This window comes from Electrophorus electricus, chromosome 11 (assembly GCF_041902795.1).
Source record: "Electrophorus electricus isolate QZ-2024a chromosome 11, ASM4190279v1, whole genome shotgun sequence".
In the NCBI taxonomy this organism is placed as follows: Eukaryota; Metazoa; Chordata; class Actinopteri; order Gymnotiformes; family Gymnotidae; genus Electrophorus; species Electrophorus electricus.
In genome coordinates, this window is record NC_137507.1 from 18,015,001 (window position 1) to 18,037,500 (window position 22,500).

The following is a 22,500-nucleotide window of genomic DNA, read 5'->3' on the forward strand; positions in this document are numbered from 1 at the left end:
CCCGCAGTCCAAAGACGCTGGCTTGGCAAAAAGGGGTCTCAGAGAGGTCGGTGAGGCTATGAGAGTGTTCAGGGGCCGGGCCCACGTATGCCAGCCTAGCCCTAGGCAAAGTGGTGGAGAAAAGACCCTCCTCCACTGTTACAAAGGGAAAGAAACCCTCAACTCACGCAGTAAATGGTAGGAAGTGACAGCAGTCATAGTAGGCTATTCATCAAATAGGAAAAAAGGGAGCTTGATGCCATTCTACATCATGTCTAAAGTGGAGGGAGCATGTGCTACACAGTCCAGCCCATAGATCCTGTGGTTCTGGGGACATGACTTCTCAGGTGGACAGTCAGCTTTGCGGAATTGGTAGACTGACTGAAGCAGTCTGCAAATGTCATTACAAAATGAGGCTCCGACAAAAAATTCAATTTACACATCACTCATAAATAGAGATGATCAAATAATCCAAATTTAGCCTCTTTAGTTTTGCACTGGGATTAAGAAGATAATGTGTCTAAAACATAAGGGAAGTAGATTTAGCACTGTGCAAATGGCATGCTAAAATCATTATACTCGCCTCAAAAGAGAACTTGGCAAATAATACAATTGAGCAAACAATTTAAACTAACAGAGTAAGTCAAGATATACATCAAAGTAAGTGGTTCTAGCAAATGGTTCTCAAATTCTTTCATCAAAACGAGTAACTTTCTTAGCATTAAGCAATCAGATTAGAGTTGTTATTGTAATTTAGCATACTATCCCTTAGATAATTGTGGCTTTTGGTGTACTCACTGAACAGAAAACGACATGATACTAATTTGAAACAGTGAAGGAGTTACTGTTTTGTAAATTTTGGAATTTATTTGAATGGTCATGTAAAGGTGTGTTCACATTTCCATTCATCATTCAGCTGAGATGAAATTTATCATCAATGCTAACTAAACATTTATTCAGAAACCTTTTTTCAGAAAACTTCAGCCAAGTCCAAAAAATCTCAAAGAAATTTCACTAAAAACATTTACTTTACAAAACGTATAACTATAGATATAACACAGTATAGGACACAGTATAGAACATATAGTTATAGGTAATTAAATTATTGTGGATAACAATAATTTTGAAATTGTTGGTAAGTGTTGCAAGTCACGTTAAATTGATATTTTAAAAATAATTTCATATTTTTAAAGATGTTTCTGGTCTTGGTCTTGACTTGAACCCAGCCACTTAGCCCCTGTTATGATCTTGGTCTTGATTTGGACCCATATATTAAGGTTTTGGTCTTGATCTGGACTTAATTAGTTAAAGTGTTGGTCTAGCTTATGGTGGTCTCAGCTTATGGTGGACCCTAGCTACTCAGTACAGTACGTAAAACAGTGTCAGAAATCACATAAGAAAGTCTGTTTGAAATAATATAACATTTTCATGGAGTTTGAGGCAAATGTGTAAGGATTTAGCATGCAGTTTACAAGAAATACTGGGTATAATTTCCCTTAACTGTTAGATACAATATTTGTTAGAACAATATTAATTGTTCAAACACAAAACTAAAGAAGCAGAATTTGAACAAGAAATATGTCTTATATGCTGATCTACTAGTGAGAAATGTGATTTTTCACTGGTCATGCTCTAAATAAGCTAACTTTCTAGCTATATTCAGCTATAAATAAGGCATCAAGCACAGGTTATACACATCAATTTGTTGAACCAACAATTAGACATTTCTTTGATTTCTATGCGTTGAAAACATACTGGAATGTGGTAATAAAATACCAGGCAATACTATCTGTTGTGCTGAGGTGAATTTTCATATCCTGTAGAATGCTTCTCAGCAAAGCCAAAAGACTAAGCATGACAAAAGAATAGTATGCCCTAGTGTTGTGAATAATTATTCTATCTATAGCATGTAGTGCTCAATTTCAGATGCGGCATGAGTGATGATATGAAGAGACAAGTCTCTGAGTCCTGAGGTGTTACTATGGAGACAGACACTGAGATCATAAAGCCCTTGTTACTACGGATACAAATAATTACAGCAGATGCCACATGTTAGATAGAACATGTTATTATACAACTTAATGACATTAGATCACCTTAATAAATTTGTACATGAGGTAAGTAAAAAGATTTGTTCAGAACGAGATTGTTAACATGATATTTATGGAACAGTAGGTGGAAGGCCTGGAACTTGTGAAGCACAGTGGGCTTCAAATTGGCATAGGGTATAAACACTACGAAAGACTGAGGTTCTGTTAACTCATGGTAGTGGTGAGTATTCATTTGTGTCTTAATTACAGTACATGCATATTGAATTATCGGCTAAATATGATAATTCATCAGCAAGTAAAAACAAAGATTGTAATACTACTACTACTAATTTATTATTGTAGTGAAGAAATAAAGATGTTTGCTTCTTAAAGACAAGAGCCTATTATAATGGAGTGCATATGTGCACAAAATGGAGTGTATTATGTATTGTTTGTTTGTATATGGCTGAATAAGGCCTGGGGCTAGTGTACCTCTGTATACAGTAGGCAAGGGAAGAGAGGATAGGCCTTGGGTTTGCATCTGCTGCAGTCTTCTCTTGGCCTCCAGAACTGGGTTCTCAAACTGAGTCCTCCTGTTTATGTGACTGCAATTAGAACACAGAGAGAGAGAGAGAGAGAAACAGAAAGGTCAAACAAAAGCCTTTCTACATAGTCAGTTCTGACATGGAAGTCCTCTCTAAAGTTCCTGTAGGCGGTAGGTAAAGCACAGACATTTCTCACTATGTATTGTTCTGACCTGAGTCAAGAGATAGCAAACAAAAGCAGTTATACCAAGATTATCCTTCCGTGCAGTGCTTAGAGAAGCTGCTCAACATCACCACTAATGACTAAATAATGAAAAGATGACCTTGGATATCCATTAATATTCTCATATTCACTGACAGGTGACCACAAATATGACTTTTTAGTATCTGAATCCAAACATACTGCCAAGGTTTATGCCCTGACAAACATAATGCCTTCTGATGACTTTAATGGATGCTGACTAATGGCAGGAGGGAATGATGTTTAGATGAAATTCTTACCGCTATGTAGGAACCTTCCTCTCCATGATTAACTCTTAAATCTAAATTCTAGTGCAGTGGTCTGCACCACTCCGTGAGGGGAACTTTGGCCTTTCCTGCTCTGGTACACTGGACTCAGTTCCTAAAAAGGCTGACAACCGAGCTGAATCCTGTGTTTCCAGCTCCAGTCTCGGGGCGCTTCGGCACTGGTCTGGGGTTGGTTGTTAGATGGTGAATGATGGGTGGAGTCTAGAGGGCTGGCCTGAAAGCACCAAGGACCCGGTAATCCTGCGTGCTGGTACTGAATTAAACTCCTACGTGGTCGTTTCTGACATCAGTCTCAGTAGCAGGCCCCACATCAGAGGTGCCACTCTGCCAGGACTTATTAATACCAGGCAGGAGCCTGATTAAAACAGAGCCAGAGGAGAAGCAGATGGCAGTAGCGGTTGCCACGCTCTCTGTTTGCGAGCTGTTTGCTGTTTTTGATGTTCTGATGACAGACTGGGGAAAGCATATTGTGAGTGGATCAAAACTGGTGCAGTTGCCAGACAGGAAGCTCATGTAAGGACGTAAAGACCCCCAACCATCCACCAAGACACATACAACACACACACACACACACACACTCACACACACACACACTCTCACACACACACACACACACACTCACACACACACACACACACACACACACACACACACACACACACACACACACAGATCTCTATTTCTCATGACCTCTTTCTCTATTTCTCTCCCCCCTTTCCTCTTCATTCTTCCTCTCACTCCCCAACACCTAATAAATGGCTTTATTGCTACATTATGTGTTAATTAGACTCCTCCTGTGTTATGGCTGCAGGACAGGAATTTACAGTGAATTACAGTGATCTGAGAGCAGATGCAGCTCTATCAGCCTCCCACTCGTCACCTCAGCACAGCCATGAGATCTGGGTGAAGGCGGCTTTACAAAAAAACACAGCTTACTTCACTCTGACTCAGGCTTAATAAACCCAGTGCACACAAACTCAGCATTCTTCAGCTAAAACCAACATTCTCAGACAAACACCAACATTCTTCAACAAACACCAATATTCTCAGACAAACACCAACATTCTTCAACACCAACATTCTTAGACAAACACCAACATTATTCAACAAACAACATTCCCAGACAAACAACATTCTTAAACAAACACCAACATTCTTCAACAAACACCAAATGTTCTAATCTTGACAGTTGGCTTTAGAATATTCAGGACAGGAAAAGCCAAATGAACCAGTGTTTCTCCTCCAACACACACAGGTATGGCACACCCACCCAACACTTTGCCTTGTTAGTGTCTGTTGGAGGGTTTTGTGTCAGTGTGCTCTATGGAACAGATCAGTGAGACCTGGCATGAATCTTTTTTCTACTACACTCCTCCAGTGCTGCAGAACGTTTCCGTTCTGGCTAAAGGCAAATATTCACTGCTTTAAACAAACAGACCTGCACTGCTGAACATGTGCCAGTGTCTAACCTTGCAGCCCATGCCAGGATTGCGGTTTGACGGGGTTTGCTGGACGATGATTGATCAGTGCTCACTGAGCTTTGGGGATGAGATTTTGCATACTTGTCAGCAGTGTGCTAAAACAAGGCACTTGTTCCTGGGAGGAAACATGTTCAAGCACCTACTACAGACAGGGACTTTATTACTGTAGACTCGATATTGTAAAACGGAAGTATGAACTACATGTGTGTTGAGACAGTAAGAGCGAGTGAGAGAGCCAAAGAGAGAGAGAGAGAGTGTATCTGTGTGTGTGTGTGTGTGAGAGAGAGAGAGAGAGAGAGAGAGAGGGAGTGAGAGTGTGTATGCAAGAGAGAGACGGGGTGAGTGAGTGAATGTGCATGTGTATTTTTTACAGCACCAAAGCTACTTTACTGGCTTATGGCCACTGTTCTCCTCTATTCTGAGATAAAAAAAAAAGTAGCAAGCCAGGATATAAATACTCCTTCCTCACTCTGAAGTGCACATTAGGCAAGAAAAAGAATGGCACTCACAAATTTATACACAATCTCTCTCTCTCTCTCTCTCTCTCTCTCTCTCTCTCTCTCTCACACACACACACACACACACACACACACACACAGCACCAAAGTTAGCCATAAAAATAAATGTCAGCTATAGTGCCACTATGCTCAGCAAAGTAATGATCAAAATTAATAATAAAAAAAACACAGGAAAACATTTGGGAATCAGAACTGCCACTGCATTAAGTATTAAACAGGTAAGGCGTGAGACTTACTCAACGTAGTAGCTGCCGTAAACAGGATCATCGATTTTCTCCCAGCCATAGGGAAGCTCTGAAAAACCACAGCATACAAAACATACACAACTGAACACACAGGAGGGAGAAAACAGATATTGTGTATGTCACGGCCTGCAACGGACACATATCAGTGCCTCCTATGCTTGTGTACTCTGTGCTGTTGACCAAGAATAGGGCTGTTTAACCTGTAGAAAAGAAAAGAAAGAATGAAATTTGACCCAATGGATAGCCATTAAAGTTCTTTACAATATAATCTTCCCCCACACCTTTTACAGAGACTGTGTGGATAAATGCAGTACTGAGTTTGTTCATCTGATATTGACTTTTAACATGCGTGCCCACACAGACAGGCACACATTCCCATACTCAAAAGATCAAAGGACTGCCATGTTATGCCTCTGAATAAATCAAAGGAATTCCCTGCGTCGTTACTTCTACCCACCACAAGGGGGCTTCACTAGTATTTTAATCCATTCTCTCCCAACCCACCCCCCTTGTGCCCTCTGACATTTTTACATTTACATCCTATCTCTCTTTATCCATCCTTAATATCACTACACAACATTAGGCACTCATCTGGAGGTCACTCGCAGCTCGAAGACGCTGATAGCCCTGCAGCCCAAAGGTGGCACTGCTCTGCTGAGAGTCGGGTCAGCTCTGACTTCCTAAAGCCTGACAAAGCCCTGTGAGCCCTGCACTCGCTATCTAACACACTTTACACAGAGGGAGTGGATAACAATAAAGCCGTGGTTAGAGGAGACATCAACAGACTCACTAGCCTGACAGAAAGACAGACAGACAGACACACACACACACACACACACAGCCTCTCTCTCTAGCATGGAGCTTCCTATCGCCACCCCGGACACTGTTACTATAGCAACCCTGGGGAGGAAGCTTAACTGAGGGCTCTTTCACGGTGACCAGTTTCCGCTGTCTGTCACTACGATGATAAACACACATTCACACACACGCAAACTCACTTATGCCTTAGAGTACAGAGAGAGAGAGAGAGAGTGTGTGTTTCAGTTTCAGAGGTTAACATTTAAGTAACACTAGAAAGCTGCAGAAATTGGTACTCTCCAGAGAAGTTTCCAGCTAATTATCACCATTTTTCATTTTGTTAAAATCCTTGACCTTTCAAAATGGCACAGAGAACACTAACACATACAGCGCCAGCACGCACGCAATGCTAACACATACATAAACAGCATCTTTCAAAAAGTATTGCCTTGTTTAGAGAACGATGAAAAATGCTTTTAGTGAATTGTTCTAAATTCCCAAAATTGCCACTCCTACTCATTTTATTTAATTATGATAAACAAGATTTTTATGTAACCGAAACTGACAGTTCGTAAATCTCTTTGTTAGGTCTCGTCATTTAAGTGACGCTTTGGTACCACTGCCACTACTAAACATAATGAAATGCAGTTAAATATGGCAATGCTAGAAGTGCTATGCTGACGTGAAATGGAGAAAGAACTAAGTGAGAGATAGTGAAGAGAGTGTATGTGACAGGCAGCGAGAACAGAGAGAAAGAGGAGAGACAAGAGAGAATGCATGAGACAGAGGCAAAGAGAACGAGAGAAAGATGGGTGTGTGGGGTGACAAGCAGAGAGAGAGAGAGAGACAGAGAGAGAAAGAGAGAAAGAGAGAGAGAGAGAGAGAGAGAGAGAGAGACAGAGAGAGAAAGAGAGAAAGAGAGAGAGACAGAGAGACAGAGAGAGAAAGAGACAGAGAGAGAAAGAGAGAGAAACTGGCAGGGGATGTAAAACATTGGATGTCTGAAGATGGTTAGAGTTTAACTGAGTGCTGATTGGTCGTGGACGTGATTGGGATATAGAGCTCATCTTCCTCTTCCTCTACTCACACTGCTGACTCCATATGCACATCCATCCATCACCCAGGGGATAAGTGTTCACACACACACACACACACACACACACACACACACACACACACACATGCATGCACCCACACACACACAAACACACATGCACACACATGCATGCATGCACACACACAAACACACACACACACACCGAAAGTACACATAATTCTCCCTACCATACACAGAAAAATCTTCACACACAAACACACACAGTCTCATTCATGCAGTACAGCTGCCAGCTGCTTTATGTAGTAACACATACGTTCACGCCTTCATTTCTTTTGCAACTCAAACCAGATAAAGAGGACATTTGCCGACAGCTCGCTCTCCGCGGCGGGTGTCCTGTCATTGACCTTAAAGAAGAGCTCCTCTGTCTATCAAGAAAAAAGACAGGATTTCGTCTGAATGATGAAACGCCGTGAAACCGAATCAGTCAGGCCGGTTAGTTAGTTCCACCCTTCGTCAAAGCTCATCAACTTATTTGGGAATGCTCTCCATCAAAGAGAGAGAGAACGGGAGAGGCATATGAACAGAGAAATACAAACAGATATAGAGGACAGACAGAAGGACACAGAGAGGGGAAGAGAGGAGAGCAACAGCCGTGTTTCCTCTGAAACTGCAGCCGAAGCTTTGACTGGCCTTAATCTAACCCCAGCGTCACCGTTATCCCCATCAGACAGACAGACAGAAGGACACAGACAGGCAGTGGCAGACAGACAACCATTCAGAGGTGCGAAGGCCACAGGCTGAAGTTTGAGGTTCACAGAGAGAGCGAGACCAACACAACAGACTTCTTATCCTACACTGGTGCTGGCTTCCTTAGGAAGAAAGTTGGACAAACCATCAAAATAGTTTGGCAGCGCTGTGACTGAATATAGTCTTGTGAATGAAACCCACCTGAACTGAACGGAGAGAGAGAGAGAGAGAGACGGCTCAGGTGAAGGAAAGTGCACTCACCATCATCACTGCACTCTTCTGGAGGTTTAGCCTTCTTCGCTAGCCGCGGGTCTAGCCATGACGTTGTCTTCGTGTTGTGACTGCACGAAAGAGTGGCAGACCGTAGAAAAAGAGAGAGAGAGAGAGAGAGAGAGAGAGAGAGAGTGAGAGAGGACTGGAATAGTGCAAAAAAAAAAGAAAAAATTCCCCTGCGTGGTGTTTTCTAAACTGGGAGAAATTAAAGAAAAAGTTTAGTTTAACAAAATGGCAATCCATATCCTTTAATTAGATGCCCGCCTCTCATTTGCGAAGAAAAAGAGAGAGAGAGAGAGAGAGAGAGAGAGAGAGAGAGAGAGAGAGAGAGAGAGAGAGAGATGGAGGAAGAGATCCACAGTAGCAGCAAGAGAGCAAAGCCAAATCTCAACAGGAAGAGGGAGAAATTGATATCAAAGATTCCTGAAAATAAATCACAGTACAGATAAAATAAAGCAAAAAATAAAATCAACAAAAAAACATTCTGGGGTGAGCAGAGTTAGTAGTGTATGTTCTTCTTTGTGAGTGAACAGAGAGCAATACGGACAAAAACTAAACTCGGAGTCCTTGTTGACGCCGACTTGTCAGATAAAGAATCAGAGTTGAGGCACCAGCCATGTCTTGCAGTCACATCTGGGTACAGTGTTACTGCAGATCTGCCATACGCCGATTGGTCTCACGTCGCGCGTCACGTCTGAAGAGACACCGAAACACAGTCCCACTTCCCCCAGTAAGACGGTTTCCATATCCAGTGTCACAAATTCTCCCCACGAGATGCTCTACATGGCCTCTTCCCGCTCTGTCCTGACTGCCTCTCACTACTCCTCCGCCCTGGAAACTCCCATTATTCATCACACACAACTACACACACACATTAGTGAGTCTGTGGACTCACTAATGCTTGTAACATGTACATAACTGTGACTGTAACATGTACATCTACGTTGTTGTCAGTTCTTTTCATTTCAACGCACATTCTGGGTCTCTTCATGTTTTGCTTGTGCCTGGTGATCCAGGTATTTCATTTCACGTGTGGTCCTCCTGCGTTGTGCGATTTGACTGTGATGATTGCTCTAACCAACTTGTACCTGCTGCACCTCCATGCAGCTGCTGGTGCCTGCGAAGGCGATTACTGCGATCACACTTGGTGTTTACCTCCACCTGGTGTTGATCCGGTCACGAGTGGATAGTATAAAAGGCATGTGTGAACAGGGTCCAATGTGTCCCCTTGGCGGTGGTCATTGCGGCATGTGGCCATGTAAAACGTCTAGTGTGAATGCTAACTTGTCCCAGTGGATCCCTGACACCATCAAAGTTCCCTCTTAGTCAACTCTGTCATGGATCTAACTAGAAAATACATAATCATTACAGGACATGGTTGGAATGGGCCCCGTATCAATGGTGTAAGGCATGCTACCTAACTTTAAATAAGTGGTTATTCACTAAATCCAATGACAAGTCATCACTGGAGATGTATTCGAGAGGCATGAAAAAGCCAGGTGCAAACAGTCCCCTCTGTCTGCCTGGGTCCGAATAACCAGACACGAATGTTAATATCAAGAAAGGCTTTGTCCAAAATTCCAGGGTTATTTCTAAAGAATAGAGGAACTGGCGTTAGCCTTAGTGAAGCACTTCCTTAGTTCTCAGACATTAGCCTCAAACCCCAAGGTCCCTCAGTACGGATCTGCGTGCTTTTCGTAAGACCTTGCACAGTGCCTCCCTTGCTCATATCTCCACTCCTGAAGGGAACGTGGCAAATCCAAGGCACTGCGGTTCTGCGGCGCCGGATGTTGGCTGTGGGTCACGAGGATGCTGGTATGCCATGCACTTTGCCCAAATACGTCCGCTATAGTGGGCCAGAAATTGATGCCGCCGAAACAGGACGAGCGGTTCATCTTCACTGTTATTGTCGACTCCCGCTGCAGTTTCTCATGTATTTTCATTCTTAACTTTGTTAAAAAACACATTTTCATTGGTTCGATGCGAGCCCAGTACTTCATTCCCTATGTCTTGGCAATACTGTTCTAGATTCTAGATAGGCTATTTAGATCTTATCTGGCTTGATGGCATCATTTCCTTACATGGGAGCGATGCCAGTCTGCAGTGTGTGTGGGTGAGGCGGTGGTCAGGCTCGGCCCGTGGAGCAGACACAGGCAGTACTCCCCCAGTACAGGTCTGTTCCCCCCCCACCTTACCCGGATTTCTCTGCTCTTTCCTGAGCCTCCTCTTCCTTTCTCTCTCTATCTCTGTAGTCAGCGTGCATCCGTAACAGACTCTGTACCCGCATTGAGTGTCATGTACCTGCATTAACCCTTTTCTGGGCAGTCTGATGATGTCGATGAAGTCCTGATTGCGTCAGAAATGCATTTAAAACCATGCATAGCTTCTTGTAGTGGTCAGGTGTAAAAGTGCAGTGTTTCATGAACGAAAGAGTGGAGGCAGCGTAGCTCTAAGGCTGATCAGCCTGCTGTTTAGCGTGCTGGGCCAGCCGGTCAGGGTGTACCTGGGACATAAGACCTGCCTTGGTCATCGTTTCCACAAAGCTGCAGAGTGGAGTCAACAGGTGGAAGATGTAGCACATCAATTCATATCCAGACTCGAGTTTACTGATGCGTGCAGAGGCTATCGGAGAGAATGAACTGGCTAAAATCCAACAATTCTTTGCAAACGTACATGCGTATCCATGAAATGGATAATAGAACTGTTCAAGTAGTGAAAAAATCTTTAGTCCTTAATATGACTTCAACGAGATTCATGTTTTCCGGAGCCGACAGGACGTTCATGTGCCTTTGATTTATTCTCAAAAGAGTCGTATGATACAAAGGATAATGAAATATGACCCATCAAAACATTGGGTTTAAATGTAAGCATGCTGTTTCAGTCTGAGGCTGTACTGGACGTGTGGCCTTCATCCTGGAGGACGGAATTACAGGCCAAACACTTGCTAACATACACGCGCGTGTTTGGAAAAGATGCTGCTGTCTCTGTCCGTGAAATGTAACGTCTATGATGAACTAACGAGCCGTTGGGCATATTCAGAAAATGACGCACTGGTGTTGTACGTGGGTGGCCTGAATCGCATGAACCACATCTGCAGCGGTAGTTTTGGGGTCAAGCCTGTGTGTGACTGTGTGCGTGGTGTGAGGATGAGAAAGACATATGGAGAAGTGTCTACAGTTGGAGAACTAAGAGACTCCATCTGTGGAGGAGACAGAGGAAGAAAGCCACCTTTGGCTGCATGACAACTCCATTAAGTCTTCAACATGGCCGCGCTTTGCAGTGTTTGTTTGTACGTGCGCGTGTGTGTGTGCGTGTGTGTGTGTTTCTATGATGCTGTACAGGAGGCAATAAGAGATTTCCATTTGAGAGGCACACACTGTATCTGTCTTAACATAAACCAGCTACTGCTCCAGTGGGAATCTCAGCATGGTTCAAGTGTGTACGCACACACACACACACACACACACACACACACACACACACACGCACAAAACAGCTTAGTATAATTTCAACATTTTCAACTCTAACACTGAATTTTCTACATCTATGGCATTAAAATCACCTGCATAATACTGTGGAGGTCCACAGTGCCAAAACACCTTTGACCCATCAAGGCACGAAACTCAGGATACAGGACCTGCACCTGGTCTGCCACACGATGTAAAAGAAAGCAGGATTCATCAGCCCAGGCCATGGTTCAGTCCCGACACTCACATGCCCATTGGAGGCACTTTTTTTTTTTTTTGATGTACAGGGGTCACAGTGCATTCTCATGCCTTTCTATCATAGCTAGCATTAACCTTTTCAGCAATCTGCGCTACCGAAGCTCTTCCGTGGGATTGGACAAGACAGGCTATCCTTCACTCCCCACATGCAGCAGTGAGTCTCGGGGGGTCAATGAGTCTGTTGTCAGTTCAATGGCTGTCCTTTTGGAACCACTGCATCCCGGGAACATGCCACAAGACCCGCAGGTATGGAGATGCTCTCACCCAAACCTGGCGTTACACGCATTTCAAATTTGTCCCTTGTCAAAGTCACTCGGATCCTTGTGCTTGCCTGCTTTTCCTGCTTCTAACACATCAGCTCCAAGAATAGACTGTTCACTTTCTGCTTAATACATCCAGCCCCTTGACGTCTTGACATGTGCCACTGTAACAAGACAATCATTGTTACTCACTTCAGCTGTCAGTGGTTTTAATGTCATAACTGATCAGTGTATATAGCGTATAACACTATCATTTCAGCAATATGCCCACATACAGCAAATCATCTCGATCTATTTCCTGTTCATATTCCTGTCACTGAATCCTTTCAATAAGCAAAAAATTTAAATGACTTATTCAAATTAAAGTTACTCACAGAAGGAACTAAACATAAATAACAAACATGGCCTAAGAGCTTTCTGAGTTTGTGCAATTTGTTGACTTTTGTTTAGGCAAGTTATGAAGCCAAGGATTAATTATAGACACAAATATACGTTTAGGTGTGTGTTTTGTTTACCAGAACAAACATGGGAATTTCCTACATGTTTTGGTTTTTTGTAGTACTAATAAGATTTAGCAGGAAGCCCCTTTTTTTTTGGTTCCCAGCCCTTAACACACACACACACACACACACACACACACACACACACACACACACACACACACACACCAAGGCGCCAACCAGGCATTCATTCAGAATGTACACACACACACACACACACACACATTCACACAAAAGAGCTAGTCCTACAAAGCAGAACACACTACATACTCACTCTATAAAGTAGACCTCTCCTTTCTCAGTATATGCCATTTCCCAGTTCTCAGGAAGAGGGCTGAGCTCCTCGTCCTGCTCTGTCTTGGGAGATGTCTGGGGACCCTCACTTGTCTCATTCAGGGTGTCTGCGTGGGTCTCGGCCAGCACGGATGGGGCAGCTGGGAGCATCTCCCCTGAAGTATCTGTGCTCTTATCCTCCTGCTCGCTGGAGTCTGTGGAAGACGAAAAGTGCAACGGGCACACACACGTGAGCACACACGCATATGCCCACACACACACACACACACACACACACACACATACGCATGCACACACCAAGTATCACACTGAACACGCTGTCTCCCTCATTTAAGATGATCTTAACGCTACATGGGTTTTGAGAAATTGTTCCAGTCATTATTCTTACTGCAAACAGATATGCTCTTATGGTCAATTTTCAAAGTCAAAATTCATTATTTGCAGTAGATCTTAAAAACTAAACTCCCTTCAGACTAGTAGAACTGCCTTGTTGGGGGGGGGGGTTCCTACCAGTTTTGCACCAGAGATTTTTGCCCATTCTTCCTGGCAGACCAGATCCAGGTTGTTTAGGGAGTTTGGATTACGCCTGTGCACTGCAATTTTCCAGCAGGGATCCTGGTGTTGCTCAGAGGTGAGGTAGTTTTTATGAATCCCAGTGTTACTCAGAGGTGAGGTTAGTTTTTAGTTTTTCAGCAGACTGAAACAGGTTCTCTTGCAGTATCTCTATGTACTTTCCTTTCTGTACCATCCATCTGTCCTTCAATTTGAACAGACATCATGATACAATCACCCCCATATTTCACTACTGGGATGGAGTTGGTTAAGAAATGGGTTTTAGGTGCGTCTCAAACGTAACGCTTTGAACGTTTTTGGCCAAACACCTCCGCTGTTGTTTCATCTGACCACAAAAGCTGATCCCACCTCCTCCTCCTTGAGTCCACCTCCTCTATATTCATCTAACTTTGCTGAAGAGGATTTCCAAACAGTTGGATATTATTTTGTGCTTGTCTGTAACTTTATGTATAATTTTTTTACAATGCTCTTAGGCCTTTGAATTTCATCCAGAAAGGGTCGACGTTTTTCATGAATCACATGAAGAGGTCGATTATAAGCCAGCTGTGCCCTAGTCAGAGATCACCTCTTATTTGTCTCAGTTTTGGGCTTCCATATCACAGGGGCCAAACACTTATACAAACAGCGTTTTTTACTTCGTCACAATATACAGCATTTCTTATATAAAACCCAATATTACTTTATATTAATTCATTTTAAAATAAAACATGTCAGCCCAAAATATCAGTGTCACATGATAAACCTGATGGCTTTTTAGGGAGATGTATACATTTACGAGTGAATAAAGAAATATGGCGAGAGAATACACACACACTGCCTGGCCAAAAAAAGGTCCCCACCTGGATTTAACTAAGCAAACAGGTCAGAGCCTCCCACTGGATAATTCCTGCATGGGTGATTATGTTTCAGCTGGCAACAAGATATTTAACCCTAACTGATGCAGTGAGTAGCTTCTCATTTGTTAAACAACCATGTCGAAAGAACATTCCTGTGGTCGTGGAAAAGATGTTAATCTGTTTCAGAAGGTTCAAATTATTGGTATGCATCAAGCAGAGAAAACATCTAAGGAGATTGCTGAAACTACTAAAATCGGGTTAAGAACTGTCCAACGCATTATTAAAAAGTGGAAGGACAGTGGGGAAACATCATCTTCGAGGAAGGAATGTGGTCAGAAAAAATCTTGAATGATCGTGAACGGCGATCACTTAAACGTGTGGTGCAATCAAATCGTAGAAAAACAACAGTAGAACTCAGAGATATGTTTCATAATGAAAGTAAGAGCATTTCCACATGCACAATGCAAAGGGAACTCAAGGGATTGGGACTAAACAGCTGTGTAGCCGTAAGAAAACCACTTGTCAATGAGGCTAACCAGCAAAAACGGCTTAAATTTGCTAGGGAGCATGAAGATTGGACTCTGGAGCAACGGAAGAAGAGTGATGGGTGCATCAAGGTAAGAAGAGAGGCGGCTGAAGTGATGCACCCATCATGCCTAGTGCTTACTGTACAACCCTGTGGGGGCAGTGCTATGATCTGGACTTGCTGCAGTTGGTCAGGTCTTGGTTCAGCAATGTTATGTGCCCAAAGAATGAGGTCAGCTGACTACCTGAATATACTGAATGACCAGGTTATTCCATCAATGGATTTTTTCTTCCCTGATGGCACAGGCATATTCCAAGATGACAATGCCAGGATTCATCAGGCTCAAATTGTGAAAGAGTGGTTCGGGGAGCATGAGACATCATTTTCACACGTGGATTGGCCATCACATAGTCTAGACCTGAACCCCAGTGAGAATCTTTCAGATGTGCTGGAGCAGACTTTGCGCAGTGGTCCAAATCTCCCATCATCAATACAAGACCTTGGGGAATAATTTATGCAACTCTGGACACAAATAAATGTTGTGACATTGCAGAAGCTTGTGGAAATGATGACAAAGCGAATGTGTGCCGTAATCAAAGCTAAACGCGGTCCAACGAAATATTAGTGTGTGACCTTTATTTTGGCCAGGCAGTGTATATGAACACATATAATAACATGTATGAACAGATATTCCCAGCTCAGAGTGAATGCAGGAGTTGCACCAGCACACTAGACAGGTTCCAGTGCCACGGCAGCCGTAGGTCGGTCTGTACTGCTCTTGCTCTAGTGCCACGGCAGCCGTAGGTCGGTCTGTACTGCTCTTGCTCTAGTGCCACGGCAGCCGTAGGTCGATCTGTACTGCTCTTGCTCTAGTGCCACGGCAGCCATAGGTCGGTCTGTACTCCTCTTGCTCTAGTGCCACGGCAGCCGTAGGTCGGTCTGTACTGCTCTTGCTCTAGTGCCACGGCAGCCGTAGGTCGGTCTGTACTGTTCTCAGCTCTGCCTCCTCTACGCACTGACACCTGTTCCCAATTAACACGTTCAGTAGCGTGGGCAGAAACGCTTCCTGCTTTGGGTCACTCCTTCGCGAAGTCTTGCTGCTGTCTGAGAGGGCGAGCTGCAGCCCTCTGAGTCACACATCGTCCTTGGCTGTTTCGTTCCACGTCGGCTGCTCTGTTTCGTATAATGAGCTCTTGCGTTCTTCTGTTGCGGGCGCCGGCACGGCCCGCGTCCTCGTGTAGAGGCTGGGGTGCCTACATCTATTTTTATTGCTCGCCACTTTGCTGAAGTGCTTATATCTACGCAGGAGATGGTTTGTCCTGTTGCGTGTTACAAAATGATGTACGTACTGGTTTCCACGTCTGTGCTTACTGTCAGTGCTGGATTGCTCATTCCTTTGGGATTAGAAGAAGTATCTGAAGTAAACTGTAAACCTTAGGCGACAATGTAACAGCAGTGTGTCGTGGCTTTTTAGCTCGAGGATTTCCCAAATGCCTCTCGGTCTCCTTCTCTGTTGCTGAAGAGGATTCCACAAGATGAGAGAGGAAGTGAGAGGAAGAGGGACAGAGTGGAGTGAGGCGTCGGAAGAAAGAGTGATTCAGACAGAAAGAGATGGAGAGAGTGAGATAGTTACTGAGAGGATAGAAGAAAATTAAGAGCAGGATCTAAAAAGAGAGCAAAGCTGGGGGACCATGGGTGAGTCAAAGAGACAAAGCAGAGAACTAGGCAGGGCGCGAATGAGTGAGATAAAGCCGGAGAGGCAGACTATAAGGGCGGGGGGGCGGGGGGGGGGGGAAGAGAGATTGCGAGCAATGTGAGGGGGAGAGGAAAGGGAAAGGAGAGAATGACTGATGTGGCCTCGTTTGAGTCATGGTGCTTGTAGCTCCCGTAGGAGAGCCACAGGGAGAAGAGAGAGGTGAAAAGCACAAGAACTCTGCTCTGCTGCACTGCTGTAGTGAGCTGTCTCTCTCTCTCTCTCTTTATCGGTACCTTTTGGTCCTACTCTGTCTTTAATTCAAAGTGACAGATGCCCTAAGTTGTTCATAAGGCCTTTTCCTTGCTCAAGTCAAAACCTCTCTCTCTCTTAGTCTAACTCCCTACCACACACCGTCTGTCTTAGTCTAACTCCCTACCACACACCGTCTCTCTTAGTCTAACTCTCTACCACACACCGTCTCTCTTAGTCTAACTCTACAACACACTGTCTCTTCGTCTAACTCTACCACACACCGTCTCTCATAGTCTAACTCTCCGCCACACACTGTCTTAGTCTAACTCTCTACCACACACCGTCTCTCTTAGTCTAACTCTACCACACACTGTCTCTCTTAGTCTAACTCTCTACCACACACTGTCTCTCATAGTCTAACTCTCCGCCACACACTGTCTCTTAGTCTAACTCTCTACCACACACCGTCTCTCTTAGTCTAACTCTACCACACACTGTCTCTCTTAGTCTAACTCTACCACACAGTCTCTCTTAGTCTAACTCTACCACACACTGTCTCTCTTAGTCTAACTCTCTACCACACACCGTCTCTCTTAGTCTAACTCTACAACACACTGTCTCTTCGTCTAACTCTACCACACACCGTCTCTCATAGTCTAACTCTCCGCCACACACTGTCTTAGTCTAACTCTCTACCACACACTGTCTCTCATAGTCTAACTCTCCGCCACACACTGTCTCTTAGTCTAACTCTCTACCACACACCGTCTCTCTTAGTCTAACTCTACCACACACTGTCTCTCTTAGTCTAACTCTACCACACACTGTCTCTCTTGGTCTAACTCTACCACACACTGTCTCTCTTAGTCTAACTCTCTACCACACACTGTCTCTCATAGTCTAACTCTCCGCCACACACTGTCTCTTAGTCTAACTCTCTACCACACACCGTCTCTCTTAGTCTAACTCTCTACCACACACTGTCTCTCTTAGTCTAACTCTCTACCACACACTGTCTCTCATAGTCTAACTCTCCGCCACACACTGTCTCTTAGTCTAACTCTCTACCACACACCGTCTCTCTTAGTATAACTCCCTACCACACACCGTCTCTCATAGTCTAACTCTCTACCACACACTGTCTCTCTTAGTATAACTCCCTACCACACACCGTCTCTCATAGTCTAACTCTCCGCCACACACTGCCTACACCAACTTAGGAGGGAAAGTCAAACAGAAGTGCGTTTATCACCCTTCACTCTCTCTTTCTCCCTCTCCTCTTCCTCTTCAACTTCATCCCTCCGACAAAAGATTCGAGGAGAGGAGTGCAAAGTGCCCGAAGACGGGCTGCCGAGGCAGTTGCTAGGCTATCACTCTAACGACGCCGGTTACTGTGCGGTGATCTGAAGTGAAGATGGTCGCTAGGCTACATGACGCAGCAAGCAGCGGGCGTGAGGGTTGCGAGCTTGTCCTCTGCTTGTCCTTTTCCCGTGGCCAGGGAAGAAAGACATGCTGCCCCGAGGACACCCTGCCACCGCATTCTACAGTTCGCGCTACACTGGCGACACTTTATTAAACAGCTCTGATGGTAGTGTTATGCTCCACTCCACTCGAGCACTCAATACAGTTTCCTTTCTCCCTGTGAGCATTTTTCTACGTTTTCCAGCCATTTAATCAATTGACTCTCTCTCTCTTTCTTTCTCTCTCTATCCCTCTCTCCCTCTCTGTCTCCATCCCTCACGCTCTCTCTCTCTCACGCTCTCTCTCTCTCTCGCTCTTTACCCGGTGTGATATTGACTCCGTTGCCATTGATGACGGGTCTCTCTTCTTCTTCCTCTTCAGGAGGGTCAATTCCAGCCTTCTCCATGTCGCTGACAGACTTGTTGCGCCTGCGTTTGCCACCTGTTTTGTGGGCGGAGCCAGGAACCAGCCGCTCGGCCACGTTTAGCAGCAGAGCACTCGGCTCCGCCGCAGGTTTGGGTGTGCCGTAATAGTTATCTGCAACCAATCACAGGTCAGGAAGTGAGTGACAGATATCCCACTGCTGCCTATGGGAAGAACACCAATTAAAACCAGGGTAACATTAGAGCCCAAAATAAGAAGATTAGGGGTGTAATGAAAGTATCTCCTTGCACTAGAAGGAGCTCAGTTTAAAAGCCTCTAATTAATTTAGCTAAGCCTAAATATAAAATACTAGATTTAAAATAAAATAAACAAGGCCTAAACCCACTTATTATTTTAATCTAATAAGAAATTGTTATAATTATGCAACTAGATGCAGTTCAACCATAATTCCTTTTAGATTACATTATTAAATAAAACCTTATGAAATAAATGTTATGTGAGGACTGTATATATGTGTTTTTACATACATTTATATAATTGTCAATTAATCTATGTGTGTCTGTAGTCTATATATCTACTGAGCAATCACACACTAGGAATCAAGATCTTGAATCCAATCTCACTAAAGGAAATATCACAAAACATACACAAACAATAAAAGTGACTGACACCAACCACAGACAAGTAAATCTGGTGATTCTGCAGGCAGGGAAAGGCCAGGGAAAGTCTATTCTTTGATGCGGATCTATTTCCAGGCAATTCTCACTCATCTTACTTGTGTGTGTGTGTGTGTGTGTGTGTGTGTGTGTGTGTGTGTGTGTCCCAGAATACCTAACTACTCTCTTATCACACAAAGTAGCCTGAAACCCCTGCACAGACTCTTACTTCCATCATTTCTTACAGAAATGTGTATATGTGTGTGTGTGTGTGATGGTTGGCCCATAATGTCCTGTCTCCGTGGTAACCCTTTGCTTCTTGTCGTGTTCTGGTTGTTCTAGCCTGTGTTCCGTGCTCTACGCTGTTTACGCGTTGCCTATTTAGATTCGGTCAGCACATTTATTTCCCCAGTGTCTGTGCTTTGCTTCCTGCTTGTAATAATGTATTCTCATTCTGTTCGTCTCGGCGCCCTGACCTTGGGCCATTCTCATGACCCTGATATTGGATCTCGCTCCTCTCAGCATTTGCGTCTGTCTATCAATCGCTCCGCGTTACACATGTATTTCAAAAATAAAGCGTGTGAAAGTATTTGCGTAAGCTTGTGTGGGTATACATTTGTATGCATGTTGGTGTATTTGTCAGACAGATCGACAAACACCAAAACAGAGAGGAATGGTGATGTCCAGTCTAAATCTCCGGACTGGGGACCTCTGAACTCTAGTCTCAAAGCTTTCAAGGTTACACAGATGTAGCTGATCTTAATAAAGATTATAGGATAAGTTGCCCTGTTATGGCCAGTGGACCAATTGTTATTGAAGTTCAGAAGTTACAATTACAATTCAACACACCTATGGTCCCATATGTAACATATGCTGATTAAATGTATATAAAAAATATGTCATCAAGGTCTTTTGTTTATGCTCCCGCATGCATGTTTGAGTAGGTCCAAAAGCAAAGTCTTCATGCCAAGTGCTCCTTGTAAGATGGGAAAAAGTGTGCAAAGTTTGCAAAAGGTGTGTGTGTGTGTGTGTGTGTGTGTGTGTGTGTGTGTGTGTGAGAGAGAGAGAGGGGGAGAGAGAGAGCGAGAGAGAAAGAGAGAGAGAGAGAGAGAGAGAGAGAGAGAGCGAGAGAGACAAAGAGAGAGAGAGAGAGAATGCTGTACACCCCTACACAGGTCAGGGCCTTGTCCTCTGGGTCACTCCACTGACATGCAGCTAGTAAAATATTATTCCTATTATTCTATGATTAAAGGAATCCTAAAGCTAATATATCTGAAAATAGTCGAGCACACACCTTAATGTTGTGTTAGAAATGAACTGGCAGCCTACATACACACTCACACCACCCACTTTATTAGAAACACCTTTCCTGGACGTACAGTACCAGTCACAAGTGTGGTCACACCTACTCTTTGTTTATTTGTGCTATATTCTACATTTTAAAAAACAGGGACGGTATCAAACCAATGAAACAACACGTATGTTATTATGTTGTGATAAAACATACAATCGTAGATTTTAGATTCTTCAAAGAATCCTGTACTTTTTTGCACACTCTTGGTGTTCTCTTAAGCAGCTTCATGAGGCACCACCACCGATGGTTCCCAGCAGTCTTGAACACATTCTCACATCTGCCCTTATAGGGTGAGGGTGCTTCTAAAATTGTGTGTGTGTGTGTGTTTTGAAAATGAACTCATATATACGCTAACACCTTTCTCAAATTATACTTGTCATAGAAACAAACTTCAGCATAATCTATTAGATTAAAACACCTTTCCTATTAATTGCTATTAAAACCCTACATTCAGTCAGGTGTGTCCAAACCTTTAACTGGTACTGCACACTAACTGGTCAGGTTGTCTAGACCATCTTCCTGTAGGCGCATTCTACAACAGTACAGTTACAGACTGTAGCTGATCCGCTGGTGGGCACGTTTCGTCCGCCACTCGCTACCCGGTTCACTGCTTTTTGTCCACAGAACCACTGAATATTACGTGGGTGGCAGAACATTCTAGACTCACCACTGACATTGACATGGCAGTGGCACTAGCGTGGGTGTTGGGCTGTTACATGTGTTATCACTGCTGGGTTGAGAATGAGTCCTCCGGCCGTATCCAGCCTGAGGTCTGAAATGAAGCGCTGGAGTACAACTGTTTCCATGACGCCATGTTGTTTTATTAGTTTATGTGTTCGTTCCGGTACCCATGATGAGGTCGCCGTGTGGTTTCGTTTTGGTTTCTTTCTCCGCCCTCGTCTTTGGGCTGGTGAATAACTGCCCTGATTGTGATTTCTGCTGTGTCTTGTTTCCTTTGATTTACTTTTGTATTTATAAACTGGGTACTTCTGTCTCAGTTGTTGGTCACTGTCTCATTGCTGGTCACAGATCACTGGTCATCGCTTTCTTAATTGCATGTTTTTTGGGTTTGTTTTGTAGGTTTCTTATAGTTTGTTTCATGTCATTCAGTGTTCAGTTTCCTGTTACTGGTTTCCCTATTTGTTTCTGTTTTTTTTTGATTGGCTCCTGTTTTTTTGAACATGGTTTGTTTAGTGGTTACTGAGTATGGATTTTCCCAAAATAAACATCACTCATCTCTGTGTTTGTGCCCTGCCTCCACTCACTCAACGTTACACTTGTTTAAGTATCACAAAGTAGATTCTACCTGTGGATGAGTGAAGGTTATAGATCTGTTTTACACTTTAGAGCAAAGATTCTGACATCTCCAAACTAACTACTGTAGCTGGGACTGTATTTAATATACAATCAATTTGTTCTCTGATATCTATATGTACGTTTCTCCTGCATCCTGACCTCATGCCGAAGTAAAATATAACCCATAACTCAGCATAATCTCATAATCCAGCATTCACCTTCAAATGCATTTCAATTTTGTGTCACGTGATGAAATTAATGTAGGCAATTTTTTTTATTTTGGACAATTCACAAAACGTGAGCTTGAATAAAGTAAATTGTGCACATGATTAGTACCTTGTTGCCACATTAAACTCATTTGTGCACACAAAATAAAAATCTAGTTCTATTTGACCTCGCCCCGTGCATCACCACACAAAGTAACAAAAATTCATCTAGTCCTCCGCTGCCAGCTCATGAAAAGAGCACATGATGATAAAGTTTTGC

The 22,500-nt window shown here is 43.6% G+C and overlaps 1 protein-coding gene across 14 annotated transcripts in view; it reads right to left on the reverse strand.

Annotated features, from left to right (window-relative positions):
• Window positions 1-22,500, reverse strand: part of magi2a (membrane associated guanylate kinase, WW and PDZ domain containing 2a) — a 194,879-nt gene that overhangs the window by 44,530 nt on the left and 127,849 nt on the right. For 13 of the 14 annotated variants that reach the window (XM_026997476.3, XM_026997462.3, XM_026997469.3 and 10 more), the window contains exons 4-8: window positions 18,646-18,861; window positions 12,961-13,174; window positions 8,190-8,269; window positions 5,318-5,375; window positions 2,502-2,614 (exon numbers count right to left, since the gene is read on the reverse strand). In XM_026997476.3, coding sequence (XP_026853277.2) covers window positions 2,502-2,614; window positions 5,318-5,375; window positions 8,190-8,269; window positions 12,961-13,174; window positions 18,646-18,861 — 681 coding nt within the window. The remainder of the gene's footprint in view (window positions 1-2,501; window positions 2,615-5,317; window positions 5,376-8,189; window positions 8,270-12,960; window positions 13,175-18,645; window positions 18,862-22,500) is intronic. The other variant, XM_081722718.1, reaches the window with a different exon arrangement.